At 41.2% G+C, this 20372-nt stretch overlaps 1 protein-coding gene across 1 annotated transcript; it reads left to right on the top strand.

Moving 5' to 3' along the window:
• The first annotated feature begins 941 nt into the window (after nt 1–941).
• SH2D1B (SH2 domain containing 1B) lies at nt 942–18674 on the top strand. The gene is made up of 4 exons (XM_003258778.2): nt 942–1189; nt 10504–10567; nt 14531–14695; nt 16633–18674. The coding sequence occupies exons 1-4, from the start codon at nt 1056–1058 to the stop codon at nt 16666–16668; spliced, it is 399 nt and encodes a 132-aa protein (XP_003258826.1). The 5' UTR covers nt 942–1055; the 3' UTR covers nt 16669–18674.
• The last annotated feature ends 1698 nt before the right edge of the window (nt 18675–20372 follow it).

Genomic DNA, 20372 nt, shown 5'->3' on the forward strand with positions numbered 1-20372 from the left:
CTCTCTGATAACAAGTTCCTTGATCAGTGAAACTGCACTATGCCAAATGCGAAGAGTGTGAATTACAAGGAAGAACAAAGACCTGTTACAAGGAAGTTCCATAGAAGATACACCCAACTGTGAGTAAACAGCTGGTAAGCAAAGTAGCAAGGTGAAATAAACATCTAGGTTAAGAAGAAGATAAGATCTCCAGGTACTATGGAGATGAAGAAAAAAAAAAAAAGAAGAAATTAGAGAAGTAAAGATGAATCATTAGCACATAGTTCTATTTTCAAAGATAACATTTTTGAGATATATATAGTGACTTTCTGTAGATATATGAGTATACCCAGATACTCCTCCCACCTACACCAGCCCTTTCTCCGAAAGGAACGATGCTTGAGGGTGTTCAAATGGCCTTTTTTCACCAGTGGCTGGGAGCTTTAGCCATGGAGTGGGCTGTCCTCATCCACAGTGTCCCACTGTTTTTTATTCCCATTAATGTCTTCCATTTTTAGTGTCATTTGATCCATGGAAATCCCACCCTTTCAGTTTTCCCATTGTATCTGAGCATATCAATTCTCTCAGCATCCAAATGCTTTTTGAGCACCCAGTCTAAGCTAAGCATAGCCCAATCCTAGGCAACTTCAGCAGAAAATGGGTACCATTACAGCAAAAGCAGTGGTGTGCTTCCTGGAAAGGATACCAGTAGCCAAAGAAGGTGATGATAGTCCATGGTAATATACAAGGCTGCAACACACTTCCAGGAAGCTTGACTTCAGCATTGCCTCCCTAGCCATGAGCATCACTGATTCCATTGTGTGTTTAAATGTGCTTTACCTACTTCTGTGAGTCACATGTGGGCCGTTTAGAGGGTGAAAACTGTTGGTCATTTTATCACCCCACCCTCCTCATTTCCTGAATCTTGTGAAGCTGGCTGAGTCCCACAGACCACTAGGGGAAGAGGTATTTCCACAGGAGGTACAGCTGCTTGCACATCTCTCCTCAGAGCTTTCCCTTCACTTGGGCGTGAATTTCAGGCCAACAGGGCTGTCTGGGATACAAGAGGGTTCTCCATGGATCTGCCTTACTACCACGGACGTCTGACCAAGCAAGACTGTGAGACCTTGCTGCTCAAGGAAGGGGTGGATGGCAACTTTCTGTTAAGAGACAGCGAGTCGATACCAGGAGTCCTGTGCCTCTGTGTCTCGTGAGTAGCCTCATCTTGCACACATCTGACATCATATGCTGAATGTGGCAATGGCTGCCACACAGTACAGGAATTCATATTCCTCAGTATTTCCCTCTGACTTCGGAGTCTCAATGAGTAGAGTGAGAAGTAATGGACACTGCCAGGAGAGGAATGTATCTGTCCCTGCTCCTCCATCTGCCTGCTCTCCCTGGTGTAAAGGCCCTGCAAGCAGACTCTGCAGCAGCAGGAGGGATATGGTGGTGGTGAAGGGAAGGGCTGCAGGAAGTATAGGGGTTCAGGGGGATGGAGAGAAGGCACAAATGTCAGAAGTCCTGTCCTCCAGAGATCTGTTTATTTGGTATGGGAAAGGCTAGGGGTTCTTCAAGAAATTTCAATCTGAAAGACTTATTCTGCAGCATCCGCTTGCAATACATAAACTATAAATACAATCATATTTCACATTTTGTTAGATTTGTAAAGGACTTCAATATTCGTCATTTCCTTTCATCCTAGTAGTCTATCAAGGCAAGCATAAGCAGTCACCATTTCATAGGTAAAGAAACAGAGACCTGAATTTCTCAAATAATGTTTGTGTTAAAACTCATTTGGAATTTCCGGAGTCTAAGTTAAATATGAAATTCCAGGCCGGGCATGGTGGCTCATGCCTGTAATCCCAACACTTTGGGAGGCTGAGGAAGGCGAATCACTTGAGGTCAGGAGTTTGAGACCAGCCTGGCCAACATGGCAAAACCCCATCTCTACCAAAAATACAAAAATTAACCTAGTGTGGTGGCATGTGCCTGTAATACTGGCTACTTGAGAGGCTGAGGCAGGAGAATCACTTGAACCCAGGAGGCAGAGGCTGCAGTGAGCTGAGATTGCACCACTGCACTCCAGCCTGGGCCATAGAGTGAGACTCTGTCCGAAAAAAAAAAAAAAAGAGTGGCTGGGCACAGTGGCTCACTCCTGTAATCCCAGCACTTTGGGAAGCGGAGGCAGGTGAATCACCTGAGGTCGGGAGTTCGAGACCAGCCTGACCAACATGAAGAAACCCCGTCTCTACTAAAAATACAATTAGCTAGGTGTGGTGGTGTATGCCTGTAACCCCAGCTATTTGGGAGGCTGAGGCAGGAGAATCACTTGAACCCTGGTGGTGGAGGTTGCAGTGAGCTGAGATCGCGCCATTGCACTCCAGCCTGGGCAACAAGAGCAAAACTCCATTTCAAAAAAAGAAAAAGAAAAAGAAAAACAAATTCCAGGCCACAGTATCAAAGAGACCCAGCTGAAGGAAATTGTTTATGCCCAGTTTAGAGAGCAATCCTGAACAGAAATCACTAGAAACTTCCTATCTTTATGTTATGTTCCTCTTTGTGAAGTAGGGACCACTGAACCTTTTATTATATCTGTAACAGAAATTAAAATCCAAGTGTCTCTTGTTAAAGAAAAAAATTACTCAATGTCACTTGTTAAATTATGGTTGGGAAGACTTTATTCAGGATCATCACAAAGGTACAGGGACCGCTGCAATGAGCTCTTGCGGTGCAGTAGAGAGATTGGACTCAAATTTGAATCCAGCATGGACAAGTGGGAATTTATGGCCAAGGAGCAGTGTGGCTGTCAGTAGATAGAAAATTACTCAGAGGAAACATCAGGGGTAAAGTGGATTCTGGCTAAACCAGCCTAACAGAATTGTAGCTGAAGACAGGCCAGGGTGATCAGATGTTGCCTGGGGGATGGTGGAGGATGAGGAATCTGATCAGAATCCAACAGTGATCAGATAGCTAGGGTGAGGGGTCCTTGCCAAACTGACTTAGTAGGGTTCTTTGCTAAAACTGAATTTTACAAGGAAGTACACAAATGGGCCTTGGAATAGGCTCAGAAGTCTGATTATAGACAAAAGTGATTGTCATTACTAATAGAATACATAGGGACATATTTCTTTCTTTAAATGGTACTGGAGATACAGGCTATTTCTCTCATACCTACATCCAACAGTGCCATTTAAAGAAAAATATATATTGGCCAGGCACGGTGGCTCATGCCTGTAATCCTAGCAATTTGGGAGGCTGAGGTGGGCGGATCACTGAGGTCAGGAGTTCGAGACCAGCCTGGCCAACATAATGAAAGCCCCATCTACTAAAAATACAAAAATTAGCCAGGCATGGTGGGTGCACCTGTATCCCAGCTACTCGGGAGGCTGAGGCATGAGAATCGCTTGAACCCAGGAGGCAGAGGTTGCAGTGAGCCGAGATCACGCCATTGTACTCCAGCCTGAGAGACAGAGAAAGACTCTCCATCTCAAATAAAATAAAATAAAATAAAAAAAGAGTGGATAAGATCTGGTTACATGTAAATGGGATGGAGGGCATTTTAGGAAGGGGAGGAGGTAGGAACAGGAGTCTAGAAGTGGGATATTTTAAAGGATTTACATACAAGGTTCCTAAAATGTAGTTTGGAAACCAGCTTTTGGAGAAGGAGGGTGGGATAAGATCATGGAGTTTTAAAAGAATGGTTCTATAGATAACAGGGAAACATGGATGGTTTCTGAGCAGGGAAGTGACAAGACTGGTGAATTTAGGAACTTCAATCTGATATGGCAAACACAATGAAGCTGGGAAATGATGGCAACAGAAACTGTTGTGCCTCTGGACGGGAGATGGTGAAGAGCTAGTTGTGCTGGGGCAAGCAGTGGGAAGGGAAAAAAGAAGAAGGTGCAAGGACAGACTTTGGCCAGGATCTCAGGGTATGTGGTCAATACTGGGATTCTCTTCCTTTCTTTCTTTCTGTTTTTTTTAGACAGGGTCTCACTCCAACTCCCAGGCTGGAGTGCAGTGGTGCAATCATGGCTCACTGCAACTTCAACCTTCTGGGTTCAAGAGATTCTCCTGTCTCAGGCCCCCTGAGTATCTGGGACTACAGGTGCGCACTACCATGCCTGGTTAATGTTTAAATTTTTTGTAGACATGGGGTCTCGCTGCGTTGCCCAGGCTGATTTCAAGCTCCTGGGCTCCAGTGATCCACCCACCTCAGCCTCCCAAAGTGCTGGGATTACAGGTATGAGCCACTGCACCCAGCCTATATTGGGATTCTCTCTGAAAATTCATATTTATTCTCAACTCTTTTGTGGTGCATCAGCCCATCTTGCATATTCATCTAAAGCAAAGGTCACTAAGAGATGCTAAAAAATGGGCCAGGTGTGGTGGCTCACACCTGTATTCCCAGCACTTTGGGAGGCTGAGGTGGGTGGATCACTAGGTCAAGAGATCGAGACCATCCTGGCCAACATGGTGAAACTCCATCTGTACTAAAAATACAAAAATTAGCTGTGTGTGGTGGCATGCACCTGTAGTCCCAGCTACTTAGGAGGCTGAGACAGGAGAATTGCCTGAACCCAGGAGGCGGAGGTTGCAGTGAGCCAAGATCGTACACTGCACTCCAGCCGGGTTACAGAGCAAGACTCAATCTCAAAAAAAAAAAAAAAAAAAAAAAGAAAAGAAAAGAAAAACTAAAAAATGAAAATAAATCAAGTGAAGAGGCAAAAATAAATATTTGTTAAGCCCTTGCACACGATCAAGTCTCACCCACCTCCCTACGCATGTCACTGAAAGGCAAACAAAATTTCATTCACCCTCAGTCTTAAGGCTCAGGTTAAGTGACCCCTGAAGCTACACTCCTCGTAGGGCCTTGTAAAAACGTATTATCATACAGATAAGTATGGACTATTAAATTTTAGTTGTTCAACAAATATTTGAATTCTCTCACATGTCAGACTGTGTGCTAGACACTCGGTTGATGCCTTCAACACAACTGAGAGCCTAGTGGGGAAAATAAAGAAGTAAACAGACACTGTGATGCACGTGATAATTGTGATGATTGGACTATCATTAGGGCACTGTAGAGCTGACAGCAAAAAGGGGAGAACCAGATATTGGAGCTGAGACTTTAGGAGAATGAGTGGAACCTTCATTCATTCAACAAGCATATACTGAGCACTTATTATGTTCCATGCGTGGTCCTAAGCATTGGTAATACAGTGATAAATGCTAGTGGCAATGTTTCTGCCCTCATGAAGTTAATTTCAGTAAGAGGAGAAAATACGATGAAAATGAAACAGAGTCATATGACAGGGAGAGACACAGCGGCTGCTTTCCACTAGGTATAGGAAAGGTTTCTCTGAAGAGGTCACATCAACCAATTCAGCCTTCAAGATAAAACCCTTTGCAAGCAAAGCAAGAATTACTATTATGATACAAGTGTTAGCCTGCTTGTCTTCACTGACACAGAAAAAGTTACCATGTAGGTGTTTTCTATGAGCGAAACATTTTGCTAAGCATGGTACATGCATTATCTTATTTGTCCTTTGCAATCCCTTTGCAGTAGGTGACATGATCACTATTTTGTGAGAAAATAAACTGTAGCTTCTTATTTAATAGCTTGCCTAGGGCCAAATTGCTAATATGTTATTACATTCCCTCTCTTACCAGTGTCCCCAGCTTCACTGAAATATATTTCAGGTAATCACCTTGGATCTGTGTTATAAAATGCCCAAGCAGGGGACCTGAGGGTTTAGGAGTGGACTCTGATATGCAGTGTCCCCTTCTTCTCTGCTGCATTAAAATGGGTCTCCCCTGGACACCCAGCTTTAAAATTTCTCTGTTCTGCACTCTTTCCCTTTATTTCTCAGACTGGCTGACACTTAGGGAAAATAGAAAAGAACCTACGTTGAAATATTGGGGGCTGGTTCCCCCGATACTTCAGCACTTTCACAGAGCTAAATATCTAGTGATGAAAATACTGTGAGGAAAGTTAGAAATAAAGGAAGGAAGTCACAGAGAGAGCTGACCTAGCAGCATATGGCACTAACCAGAAAGCTATGTGGTAACGGTGGCCAGGAAATGTTTTCTGATCTTACAATGTAATAGAGTGTCTAGAAAACTCCAGTATGTAAAAAGTTGTCTGTGTAGTGTGACTTTGTGAGTGTCTAAACTAAGTCTGCCTTTATTATCAGTAGAATTAAATGGAGTAGATATTAGAAGGTGCAAAGGGTTCATCTGCAAGTGTGAAGAAAAGGAGGATGTTGCAAAGCCATAGGAAGGCTGTAGGTGAGGAAGACCTGAGCCCTAACCTACTGCGTGCTCTCATTAAGAAGAATAATGGCAATGTCTATCTATTGCCTTGAGAGTCATGAGTCTCAGATTCTGAGACTTTTGCAAGGATTGTAGAGTACAGAAAGAAAAGAAATGATCCAATCCCAGCACTTTGGGAGGCCGAGGCGGGCGGATCACAAGGTCAGGAGATCGAGACCACGGTGAAACCCCGTCTCTACTGAAAGTACAAAAAAAAATTAGCCGGGCGTGGTGGTGGGCACCTGTAGTCCCAGCTACTCGGAGAGGCTGAGGCAGGAGAATGGTGTGAACCCGAGAGGCGGAGCTTGCAGCGAGCCGAGATCGCGCCACTGCACTCCAGCCTGGGTGAGAGAGTGAGACTCCGTCTCAAAAAAAAAAAAAAAAAAGAAAAGAAATGATCCATTTTGTTGTGGTGGTTTATCAAGCTAATGAAAGTTCATTTTAGAAAAAATCAAATATAGAGAAAGGTATAAAAAACAAAACAGAAATTATATCAGTCTCACCACTCTGAAATCACCATTTTTAATATTTTGGCGTACATCTCTCCAGACTTTTCTCTGCGCATCTATTAACTAATATATGTACACAAATGGTTCATTATACATGATCACTTGCAACCTGTTTTTTCCATAATTGTAGGTCTCTTTCCCCGTCAAAGAAAGCAGGTCATCCCTTTATGACTGCTTAGTATTTTATTGATTTGATATATCATAATGTATACATATCATACATTAGGTTATTTTCAATTTTCATTTGCAATTTACTCCAGTGGACTCAGTGTAATTTGGAATGATTAACATTTTTGTACTTACATCTGTGAAAGTTTGCCTCTAGTTAGGATAAAATCCTAGATGTTTAAAAATCTTCATGCACACTGACAAATTAGTACCACAAAAGGTTGCACCAAGATACACTGAGATCAGGAGCAGTGATAAGACCAGAGGTCAAAAGTCTTAAAATATTTCTTTATTGACTTGGGTTCCCCACTTGCATCATGGCACGGAAAAATGCAGAACACATTGTTGATATTATAGGGTGCAGTCGATTCCATTTCCTTCAACTGATCTTTTGAAGGTTAGTTAAAATAAAAAAAAAAAAACTCGAACACAAACAAGTTTCCCCACAACAATGGCCACAACATGAGACCATGCTAATCTGTGGACTGTTCATGCATTGAGCAAGGACTCAGAGATCCGTGCACAGCACCTCATGGAATGATCACTTTGAAAGCTAAATAGATAGAGTAAAACAATTCAAAGATATGGGAAATCTTAGAGGTCCTGTATTCCAGCCTTTTTGAACCTCAACTGAGAAATTAATGCCTAAGATTTTTAAATGATTTTTATAAGTCCAGTGTATTTCTCATAAATGACAACAATGATTTCCACAGAATAAACAAAAAGGTAGGCTCCACTGGGTATCAGTCTCACACTGAGAGTCAAGGCACCACATATTTATTGAGAACATAACTGCAAAAATAGAAAACACTTTTTCTATCTGATGCCAAAAACCAATCATGAAAACAGCAAAAGCATATATGTATAAGGAATTAAAATTTAGTTTATATATTAGAAAGATAAATTATATTCATCTACCTCTTTATGCCGTGAATATGTCTTACAGCTTTATTGAGGTATCATTGACATAAAATAAAAAGTGTACAATTTGGTGGATTTTGACATATGTATGTACACTTATGAAACCAGCACAACCAAGATAATGAACATATTTATCACCTCCAAAACTTCCCTTGCACCCCTTTGTAATTTCTCATCACCATATCTCCCACCTATGCCCAGGCTCTGGGCCACCACAAACTGCTTTCTGGTACTATAGATTAATGTGTATTTTTCCAGAATTTAATATAAATCAAATCATAGAATATGTAGTCATTTTTATCTGACTTCTTTTATTCGGAATAATTATTTTGAGATCCATCTATGTGGTTGCGTGCATCAATAGTTCATCTTTTTGCATTGCTGAATAGTGCTCCATTGTACGGATGCATCCCAAATTGCTTACTCGTTTATAGCTATTACAACTAAAGTTGCTATGAATATTTGTGACTAAGTCTTTGTGTGGGCATATGCTTTCATTCCTCCTGGGTAAATAATCAGGATTGGAACAGCTAAGTTGTGTGTTCTATGTAGGCTTATCTTTTTTAAGAAACTGCCAAACCGTTTTCCAAAGTGATCATGCTACCTCACTATTCCCGTGGGCCTTACATGAGTTCTGATTGCTCCACGTCCTTACCAACATGTGGAATGGTCAGTCTTTTACATTTTAACTGTATTAGTAAGTGTGTAGTGGTATCTCACTGTGAGTTGAATTTGCATTTCACTAATGACTAATGATACTGAGTATCTTTACGAGTGCTTATTTGCCATCCATGTATTTCTTTTCTTTTTTTATTGAGGTTCAACAGCAGATTTTACTTTTTTTATTTTTAAAAACTTAAGTCTAATTCAAGTAAAATAAGCTGTACACAAAGTATGCAATCTAATTCATTTCATTTTATTTGATAGATAAAATTATATGTACTTATTTTGTACAATGTGATGTTTTATATATACATTGTGGAATGACTAAATCTAGCTAATTAACATATGCATTACCTCATCAAGTTATCATTTTTGTAGTGAGAAAACTTAAAATATCCTCTCAGCACTTTTCAAAAATATAATATATGGTTATTATTTTATTTTATTTTTTTGAGATGGAGTCTCACTCTGTCGCCCAGGCTGGAGTGCAGTGGCACCATCTCGGCCCACTGCAACCTCCACCTCCTGCATCCAAGCGATTCTCCTGTCTCAGCCACCTGAGTACTTGGGATTACAGGTGCCTGCCACCACACCCAGCAAATTTTTGTATTTTTAGTAGAGACAGGGTTTCACCATGTTGGCCAGGCTGGTCTTGAATTCCTGACCTCAGGTGATCCACCCACTTTGGCCTCTCAAAGTGCTAGGATTACAGGCCTGAGCCACTGTGCCCTGCCTAAGAATATAATATATGGTTATTAACTATAGTCATCATGTTGTACAATAGATCTCTTGTTTAACTGAAATTTTGTATCCTTTGACCAATATCTCCCTAATCCTCCCCCTCTCACTGACAGTGCCTGAGAACTACCGTTCTACTCTTTAGTTTTATGATATCAACTTTTTTTAGATGCCATGTATGAGTGAGACCATGTGGTATTTTTCTTTCTGTGCCTGGCTTATTTCAGTTAGGATAACATCCTCCAGATTTATCCATGTTGTTGCAAGTAACAGGATTTTATTTTTCTATGGCTGAATAATATTCCATTGTGTGTGTGTGTGTGTGTGTGTGTAACTTTCTTCATTCATGTATTAATCAACTTAGGTTGATTCCATGTCTTGGCTATTGTGACTAATACTGCAATAAAAGTGGGAGTGCAGATATTTCTTCAACATACTAGATTCTTTCCATTGGATATATACACAGTAGTGAGGTTATATAGTAATTATATATATATGTATATATATATATATATTTTTTTTTTCAGACAGAGTCTCGCTCTGTCACCCAGGCTGGAGTGCAGTGGCATGATCTTGGCTCACTGCAACCTCCGCCTCCTGGGTTCAAGCGATTCTCGTGCCTCAGCCTCTCGAGTAGCTGGGATTACAGGCACATGCCACCACACCCGGCTAATTTTGGTATTTTTAGTAGAGACGTGATTTCACCATGTTGGCCAGGCTGGTCTGAAACTCCTGACCTCGTTATCTGCCCGCCTCAGCCTCCCAAAGTGTTGGGATTACAGGCGTGAGCCACGGCACCCGGCCAGTAATTCTATTTTTAATTTTTTGAGGAACCTCCGTACTGTTTTCCATATGGCTATACTAATTTACATTCCCATCACATTGTACAAGGGTTTCTCTTTCTCTATATCCTTTGTCTTTTTGATAATAGTCATTCTAACGGGCATGATGGTGGGTGCCTGTAATCCCAGCTACGCAGGAGGCTGAGGCAGGAGAATCGCTTGAACCCGGGAGGCGGAGGTTGCAGTGAGCTGAGATCGCACCACTGCACTCCAGCCTGGGCGACAGAGTGATACTCCGTCTCAAAAAAAAAAAAAAAGTTTTTTTAGGATTGAAGATTAACAAAGGTATTGCATATGAAATATAACGATAGATGTTACCTGGATTTGCATAGAACATTATGATTCACAAGTCATTTTTTCCACAGGTTTAAAAATATTGTCTACACATACCGAATCTTCAGAGAGAAACATGGGTATTACAGGATACAGGTAAGAACAAAAAGGACGACAACAACAACAACACAAAAGTTGGGGGAGAAGAACCCGGGAACATATCTTTCACCTGAGCCACGACTGTGCGAAAGCATTCTAAAAAGGAAAGCACAAAGCAGAGATGAGAGTCAGATGGAGTTAACCTGGTTTTCCCTGAAGAGAAATAGGAAGGTTCTAGGCTTGGGTTCTACTTTTTTTGTTGTTGTTTTGTTTTTTTTAGACGGAGTCTCGCTCTCTCTTCCAGGCTGGAGTGCAGTGGCGCGATCTCTGCTCATTGCAACCTCCGCCTCCTGGGTTCAAGCGATTCTCCTGCCTCAGCCCCCACCCCCCAAGTAGCTGGGACTACAGGCACGTGCCACCACCCCCAGCTAATTTTTGTATTTTCAGTAGAGACGGGGTTTCACCATGTTAGACAGGATGGTCTCGATCTCCTGACTTCGGGATCCACAGGCCTCGGCCTCCCAAAGTGCTGGGATTACAGGCGTGAGCCACGGCACCCAGCCGGGTTCTACTTTTGAATAACCCTCACTGTTATTCCACTGGCTCCTCCACTGGTCAAATACACCAGCCTGGACTCCAAGCAAAACCTCCGTTGAGTTAGAAGACTCAACAATGATGCAGGATGGAACTAGAAAGGGACGGTGGAAAGAGGTCAGAGCGTTTAGGAAGTCAAGTGTGCCCAAGAGTTGTATGAAAATATAGTGGGGAAGCATCAGATAGCTGAAAGTCGTAGGGTTTGTTTAATTTTTCTGGTTTACTGAGAGCTAAGCAGAAAAACATTTTGCTTCTTTTAAATTTAGTTCTCTGGCTTAAGAAGTAGAGTATAATAAACACAATTGAATTGTAATTGCTAACAGAGAATCCTAAAATAATCTTTCTCAAACACTTACATATAAGGTTAAGGAGACTACAGATTTCTAAGAATCTTCAGCATATTAATGTTTACTCTGAATATCTGAAAGAGACTAGAATATAAAATAATCCCCAAACACCTCACTTATATTATTTTTCTTTTGCTATAGAGGACATTATTGAGGCAGTTGGCAAAATTTGGATAAATTCAAATTTTGAACAAGATTAACAAACAGTACTGTATCAAGGTTAATTTCCTGATTTTAATCATTGTAATATGGTTATGTAATATCCTTACTTTTGAAGAAATACTGAAGTATTTAAAGGGATATTATGTCTGCAAATTAACTTTGAAAATAGCTTATATATATGTGCATATATACATGCACAATGTATGTGTATATATTTGGAAAGAGAATAAAAAGCAAATATAATAAAATGTTAACATTGGGGTGTGGGTGAAATATATGGTAATTTTTTTTTTTTTTTTTTTGAGACGGAGTCTCGCTGTCGCCCAAGCTGGAGTGCAGTGGCGCAATCTCAGTTCACAGCAGGCTCCGCCCCCTGGGGTTCACGCCATTCTCCTGCCTCAGCCTCCCGCGTAGCTGGGACTACAGGTGCCCGCCACCTCGCACGGCTAATTTTTTGTATTTTTAGTGGAGATGGAGTTTCACCGTGTTAGCCAGGATGGTCTCGATCTCCTGACCTCGTGATCCGCCTGCCTCGGCCTCCCAAAGTGCTGGGATTACAGGCATGAGCCACCGCACCCGGCCTATGGTAATTTTTAAAAACGATTTTTGCAACTTGGCTATGTCTGAAATAATTTCAAGATAAAATGTCTTATAAAAAGCAACTTATTTTAAAACATTTTTTTTCTGTTTATTCTTCGGGAAATTCTGGATAATTCCTCAGTACCCCGTTTTGTCTCTTGTGTGGACAAAATAGAGAGAGACATCTAAATCATTTGTAACTCAGACACAAAGAGGCGTTTCACTGGGGAGCAGCTCTGAGCTTAGAAGCCTGCAGTGATGATGCCTTTTGTTGAAGTGACTGCATTAAAGGAACCTCCTTGCAGATGACTTTGATGTCAGCCTGTACCTCTAATACAGAGGTTAATCAGGCTGCATATCAGAAAACATTCTGATTGCCACCCCTTTCTCTAGTCTGACATCATGGCCATATGAAAACCACAGTGACGATCAAGAAAACCAAATACACAAGAGTAGAGGAAGAAAATTCATGTGTGTGTGGGTGTGTAAGACAGAGTCTTGCTGTCACCCAGACCGGAGTGCAGTGGTGTGATCTTGGCTGACTGCAACTTCCGCGTCCTGGTTCAAGCGATTCTCCTGGCTCAGCCTCCCGAGTAGCTGGGATTACAGGCGTCTGTCACCATGCCCAGCTAATTTTTTGTATTTTTAGTAGAGACGGGGTTTTGCCATGTTGACCAGGCTGGTCTTGAACTCCTGACCTCAAGTGATCCACCCACCTCGGCCTCCCAAAGGGCTGGGATTACAGGCATGAGCCACTGTGCCTAGCCAGAAAATTCTTTTTATTTTAAAATTATTTCTAAAAGGTTATATTAGAAAATAGTACTTGGTGGGCCGGGCGCGGTGGCTCCCGCCTGTAATCCCAGTACTTTGGGAGGCTGAGGCAGGCAGATCATGAGCTCAGGAGATCGAGACCATCCTGGCTAACACAGTGAAACCATGTCTCTACTAAAAATACAAAAAAAAAAAAAAAATTAGCCAGGTGTGGTGACGGGTACTTGTAATCCCAGCTACTTGGGAGGCTGAGGCAGGAGAATGGCGTGAACCCGGGAGGCGGAACTTGCAGTGAGCCGAGATTGCGCCACTGCGCTCCAGCCTGGGAGACAGAGTGAGACTCTGTCTCAAAAAAAAAAAAAAAAAGTACGTGGTGTATAGCTGGTAAACAGAAAACAACTATTTACAACTTAACTGAGTTGTGCTGCCATTCCCACTTTCTATTTACATTGGGACTTTTTTGGTTTTGTTTTGCTCACTTGGAGATTGTGAATTCATCAAGTATACAAACTGCATATTTTAAATTCATCAAGTATACAAATTGCATATTTTAAAGACATGGAATCAACCTAAATGCCCATCAGTGATAGACTGGATAAATAAAATGTGGTACATATACACTATGGAATACTAAGCAGCCTAACTGCTCTCCAAATTTGAAAAACCAAATCAGAGGCTGGTGGTTCACCTTTTAAAGCCAATAAAGAGAACCAGCCCCAGCTTGAGATGGAGAGGATCGAAATTAGAGTTGGAAACATTTATGGTAAAATCCCTCACATGGGGATCAGAAAGGAGCTTAAGTCAAAAAAGAATGAAATCGTGTCCTTTGCAGGGACATGGATGGAGCTGGAGGCCATTATCTTTAGCAAACTAATGCAGGAACAGAAAACCAAATACCGCATGTTCTCACTTGTAAGTGGGAGCTGAATGATAAGAACACATGGACACACAGAGGAGAACAACACACACGGGCCTGTTGGAGGGCTCAGGGTGGGAGGAGGGAGAGGATCAGGAAGAATAGCTAGTGAATGCCGGGCTTAATACCTGGGTGATGGGATGATCTGTGCAGCAAACCACTGTGGCACACGTTTACCTATGTAGCAAACCTGCACATCCTGCGCATGTACCCCTGAACTTAAAATACCAGTTGGAATTTTTTTTTTTAATTGCATTTTTGCATTCCCATCAGAAGTCAACTTCTGATAGTCCCCTAAGATAGCAAAGCCTGCCTGTAGGTACAGACATAAGCCCTTAGAGGGGGACCCTTCACAGTGTATCTGCGAGAACTGCCCCAGATAAACTTGCCAAGGATGGGGGTTCACTCGATACTATGGGCTGCACTGGGATCCCTTGACTGCAAATCCTCTTTACGCAGAGTGGCTCAAGTCAGAGGTTGGCCCTAGAAATGAGAGTTTCTGTGAACTGGAAGTGGTGTGAGCTCCGGCCACTCGTTTTCAGTTTTTCAGCTCATAGAAGGGCAGCCCTGAAAAACCACTGCTTTGAGAAGTGTCACATTTCACACACAATTGCATGATAATGAGTGATTTCCTTTCTTGTATTTTTGCAGACTGCAGAAGGTTCTCCAAAACAGGTCTTTCCAAGCCTAAAGGAACTGATCTCCAAATTTGAAAAACCAAATCAGGGGATGGTGGTTCACCTTTTAAAGCCAATAAAGAGAACCAGCCCCAGCTTGAGATGGAGAGGATCGAAATTAGAGTTGGAAACATTTATGGTAAAATCTCTCACATGGGGGTCAGAAAGGAATCTTAATCCTATTTCCACCAATGCCTTACTTTGTAAACTCAATACAGACAAATGTTCTTTTCTGTGACATTATCTCTGAAAAGCTTCATCCTACTAAGAGCAATTTCCATTTTGTTGAGAAGTGTTGTCTTTTAGTCCCTGAGGGCCAAGACAGAGAGCTTGCTGCCTTTGCAGCCAGGATAGCAAGAGTGGTTCCTGGGCAGACAGCTGACTTCAAATTCATTCTGTGACCTTGTGCAGACGATTCAAGTTTGAGAATAAATGGGCAAATGGGCAGGTTTTCAAATGAGAAAATCACTTTAGCCCTTCAAGCCCTCCCCAAAGCGTATACTGTTACACTTTGCTCAATATTTGCTAAGCATTCATTTATAAAGTGCTGGGAGTCAAATTACGTCAGATACATTTTTAAAGGTATTAAGCCATGGTGGAAAATGAGAGGTGGTCAGTAAATCTGAGTGCAGAGAATCCCTGCCAAAGCCTCTCAAATTATATCACGAGCAGCTACTCTTCCTTACCCACACCCTTGAAATCTGCTCTCAGGAAAGAATTTACTATCAGTTACAATGTTGTTTGAATTTAACTCAGACTTCCAGAAACACTTAGGTCTTAATCCTGTTTTCCCATGTTGGAATGAGTGGTTATATTCTCAGTGAAAGGGATGGCAGTTATCAGTGGCAGGCGATGGGATGAGATCAGATGTCCTCCCTAAGGAGAGGGACAGAGGACAGATAGTTCTCTGGGAGCCTGCGATCACTCCATCCCATTCTATTCTGTCTGCGGCAAAGTCACCATTTAGGCTGCCATAGCCGGCTTCTCATCTCCCCAGCAATGCTAAGCATAAAATACAACTCCCTTCCCTACCATTGTGTCCCTGTCCCCCCATCCCCATGAAGGGCAGTGTGTACTCATGGACACAAAGAAATCACTTTCTATAGGTCCAGCTGCAGATGTAGTCCCACAGCTACTTTTCCCCCCAAATTTATAGAATAAAAAGTATACAATGTGGCAGATCTAGAAACCCAGGAATGTATCTGTGCTGTAGGCCTTAGGCAAACCCAGATGAGTTGCTGGGACTGGTTGGGGTGGTGGTGGCATTTGTCTCAACAATGAGAAAAGAATCATAGCTGGGCGCGATGGCTCACGCCTGTAATCCCAGCACTTTGGGAGGCTGAGACGGGCAGATCACGAGGTCAAGAGATCAAGACCATCCTGGCTAACACGGTGAAACCCCGTCTCTACTAAAAATACAAAAAAAAAAAAAAAAAAAAAAAAATTAGCCGGGCGTGGTGGCGGGCGCCTGTAGTCCCAGCTACTCAGGAGGCTGAGGCAGGAGAATGGTGTGAACCCAGGAGGCAGAGCTTGCAGTGAGCAGATATCGCGCCACTGCACTCCAGCCTGGGCGACAGAGCGAGACTCCGTCTCAAAAAAATAAATAAATAAAATAAAGAATCATAAATCCCAGGAGGAGAACCCTCAGAAATCTTCCCCAAGACCTGGGCATGAATCTCACTCCATCAACTTTCCATGCCGGGTCAGTGCTGACACAGCAGGCTCCAAAATTCTCAGCTACCGAAGAGGAAATCTTCCCCATCAACCTCTTCCTCCCATTCCCATTGCTTCCTTAGAAGAAGCTTCAGATGCTCTTACTCCAAGGGAGGTGCAGGTTTCTTGCTGGCGAATGGACACTTGTGCTGGAAGCTCTGAGGCTTGGCTTATAAAGAGATCCCCTATTTTGTTAGGAGGGGTCCCTGTAGTACCCCAGCCTTTAAAGATAATAACTTTCAGGTGGCATCAAGTTGGCTCTGTGCCTGGGGAGGGGTCTTCTTTCCTTTGAGTGGGGTTGTTTGATATGACTTCTCGGTGTGGTCTCATGGCTGGTCTTCTGCTTTTTTTTTCCCTCCAAAGAACAGTAACAGCGATTATGTGGATGTCTTGCCTTGAAGATAAGGCTGCCGGACAAAGCAAGTTGAAGAGATGAGTAACAGTTCTCACTGATGACCCACTTCTGCAGGCATAGGTCCAGAGCACCAAACTCTAGTGGACAATTCAGACTCTCCTGGTTGTGTAACTGAAGATGTTCTGCCCACCAGCACCAGAGGTCACTCTCCACATCCCCGCCTCCCAGACATATACCAGGAGCAATTTCAAAACCCTCTCCAGTTTCACTCTTCTTTCTTGGAATGGGACAGCCTGAACCTTTTCCCCTTGACTTGTTAAAGGTACTGCCCTGCATCATGGTTGACACCCTCCTTCAGACCATGCAGTCAGAAGGGCAGCTTCATACAGAGGAGGGGCACACTTGTCTGTGAGTTTGAAGCCCTGAGTTCCAGTCCCGTGGCTGTGTGACTTTGAACACATTTCTTCCCATCTCCAGGTCTTAGTTTCTTTGTCTATGTGGTTGGGTGGGATGATAGACATTGCCCTCTCTGTTGAGCCTGCTTGTGTCAGGTGAAGGCGAGGGATCGGGAGTGATGGAGATGCATACAGATCAGCACCTTCTGTGTACCTGCTGGACCCCCATGTGCACCCTTCTCCCTCCAGCCTGGGCTACTCTCCTCCTGATTCTTTCTAATCTTAAACTTCCTGGTGAGCATTGCCCCAGCCACACTTTCTCCCTGGTTTTGCTTAATTCCACTTATGCATCACCCATTTCAACAGCATGAATGTGGTTCTGTACAGTGATGTATGTGGAGATTTCTAAAATACTCTATGTGTGATTTCTGTTCCCAACTAGGTTCTAAGTGCCATCAAAGCACGGTTGGGTCTCCCTTGTATCTTCCACAGTGTGTAGGAATTTGTGCTGCCCAGAGCTGTGCCTAGTTCATAGAAATTGACTGGAAGCACATTGCTGAGGGAGGTTTGTTGAACTGGTTTTTAAGGTTTATTGAAATTGATTTGCTGAATTTTTCTGCTAGTTCAAAATGTGAATTAGGACCTGGTTAGTTTGAAATGTACCAAATTCTATGCCCTTTCTCTTACCTATCATCAAATTGTAGTAATTTATTTCACCCCACTGGACTTATCTTCAGAGTTTTAAAAGAGAGGAGCTCTAGACTTAGAGGTAATATGAACAGATGAACAGACACTGTGGCTGGAGTCCCAAAGTGTGGACCATTATAAGATTTGGGGTCACAGCAATTTATGGCTACTACCCCTGTGTCTGGTAGGTAGGACAGATGTCATCTTTTACTTTTCAAAACTGACTTAGGTATTCATGGACTGTGATTCTTCCATATACATTTTATAATAAATACATGAAATTGCTTAAAACCTCTTTTTGGAATTTTTAATGAACTTGCAACAAATTTGTAAATAGGAGAGAACTGACATTCTTGTGATGTTTTCCCATGCATAAACATGCCACATCCATGTTCTCGGGTCATCTTTTTTGCCCTTTCATGGAGTCATAAATTTTCACAACCGAAGTCTTGTATATTCTGTTAGATTAATTCCTATTTCTAGTTGCTGTAAATGATATCTTATGTTTTATTTCTTTTGTAATAGGCTATGGTGTTGGTGAAATGTTGACCCTCTCATTAGATCTACTAGTTTACCTGTTGATTCTATTGTGTTTTCTATGTAAATGATTTTGTCAGCTATAAATAATAACATTTTATTCTCTTTCCTTGCAATACCTATGCTCATTTACTTTTTATGTTTACCCATTGGTTAGGGCCTCCTGTATACATTAAACAGTTCATAGTCATGATAGTGAGTATTCTTACACTGTTCCCAGTATTACAAGGAATGCTTAGAAATTTTCTCTATTTAAACATTATGTTTGTTGTAGCCTTGTTAAAGGCTATTTTATAATTTTTACTAGAAATATTTTGACATTTATTGTGATTTTCTTCTATCTCTAATCTATTGAGATAGTCACATTCCTTTTGTCTTCACTCCATTATAAAGGTAAGTTACCTTAATAAAATTGTTGATATCGTTTCATCCTTGCATTGCTTCACTTGATCATATTTTATTATTTTTCATAAACTGTGGAATTTGGTAAGTTAATATTTCATTTAAGATTTTTGCATTAAAATTCATAAACCAAATAGGACTATAATTTACTGAATCGTGGTTATACTGTTCATATAAAGCGAAGAAAAGTCTTTTTCCTTTTACCATTTTCTGCAACAATTTCTTAAGGTAAAGATTATTTGTTCCCGGCTGGGTGTGGTGGCTCACACCTGTAATCCAAGCACTTTGGAAGGCTGAGGTTGGGGGATCACTTGAGGTCAGGAGCTCAAGATCAGCCTGGCCAACATGGTGAAACCCGTCTCTACAAAAATACAAAAATATAGCCAGGTGTGGTGGCACATGCCTATAATCCCAGCTACTCAGGAGGATGAGGTGGGAGAACCGCTTGAACCTGGGAGGTGGAAGTTGCAGTGAGCCAAGATCGTGTCAGGGCACTCCAGCCTGGGTGACAGAGTGAGACCGTATCTCAAAAATAGATATATATATAATAAATAAATAAATAAACTTATCTGTTCCTTGACATTTTTTAGTACAGTACTTTCTTATAAAACTGAATTTGAGACTCTGGTGGGGTGGGGTGGGGTGGAGTGGGGGGGGCTTCTTCAATTACTATTTAAATATTAATACTTTTTGATTTGTTAAAATATTTTGCCAATTTTGAAATTTTTTTGTTTTTCCAGAAATGTATCAATTTTGTCTGTTTTCACAATTATTGGCAGATAGTTCGTAATAGTCTTGTATTATTTTAATGCTTTCTTGTGACTGTAGCCACATCTCCTTTCTCACTCTGTGTCTATTTGGATCTTACTCTTTTATATTTATTGATTTTATCTATCTTATTAGTCTTTTCAAAGCCAGCTTTTGGTTTTGTTCATCTTTTTTGTTACTGTTTTTAAATTGTTATTCTCTATTTATTTGATTTCCAGCCTCATTTTAGGGGGGCTTATCTGACTTGTTTTCAATACTTATTATTTTCTAATAAATATATTTAAAGTTATGAATTTAGCTCAAAGTACTATTTTAGCCATATCCCATAAATTTTAACACAAATAGTGTTTATTGCTGTTCAGGTCAAAGTATTTTTAATTCTTGTAAAAGTATCTTCTTTAATCCAAAACTAGTAGTTTGTAATTGTTTTGAAACATATATTTTTAGTTATTTTAGTGTAGATTTCAAACTATATCATGTTAAGATTGGATAACAGTTTGACTTCAATTTCTGAGGCTTCCTTGCTGACCTGGTATATGTGAACATTCTGTGAATACTTCATTTGTTTGAATTGCTCACTCTATTCATTTTAAAGCTCGTTCTCTTTACCTCTTCCCCAGATGTATTCAAGATTATAGATTATATAAAACAAATATTTTTATAGATTTGCATATTTTATCTATTTGATCTATCAGCAACAGAGAAAGATAAATCTTTCATTTTAATTCTATATATAATAGTATTTAACTTTCTGATTATAATAGTATATTAACTTGTTTTTGTTATTTTACCATTCTTATTTTAACTGTTTTGAGTTTATATTTTTGTGTGTATGTATTTTTATTACTATTTTATCATCTTCGTTTCCTTTATTTTATAAAGTATTCCTCCTTGTCTCTCATTAGTTTTGCCTTTATTTATATTTTACGTCATATTAAAATTGCTATCTCAACTTCTAT

The sequence above is a fragment of the Nomascus leucogenys genome, chromosome 12 (genome assembly GCF_006542625.1).
Source record: "Nomascus leucogenys isolate Asia chromosome 12, Asia_NLE_v1, whole genome shotgun sequence".
In the NCBI taxonomy this organism is placed as follows: domain Eukaryota; kingdom Metazoa; phylum Chordata; class Mammalia; order Primates; family Hylobatidae; genus Nomascus; species Nomascus leucogenys.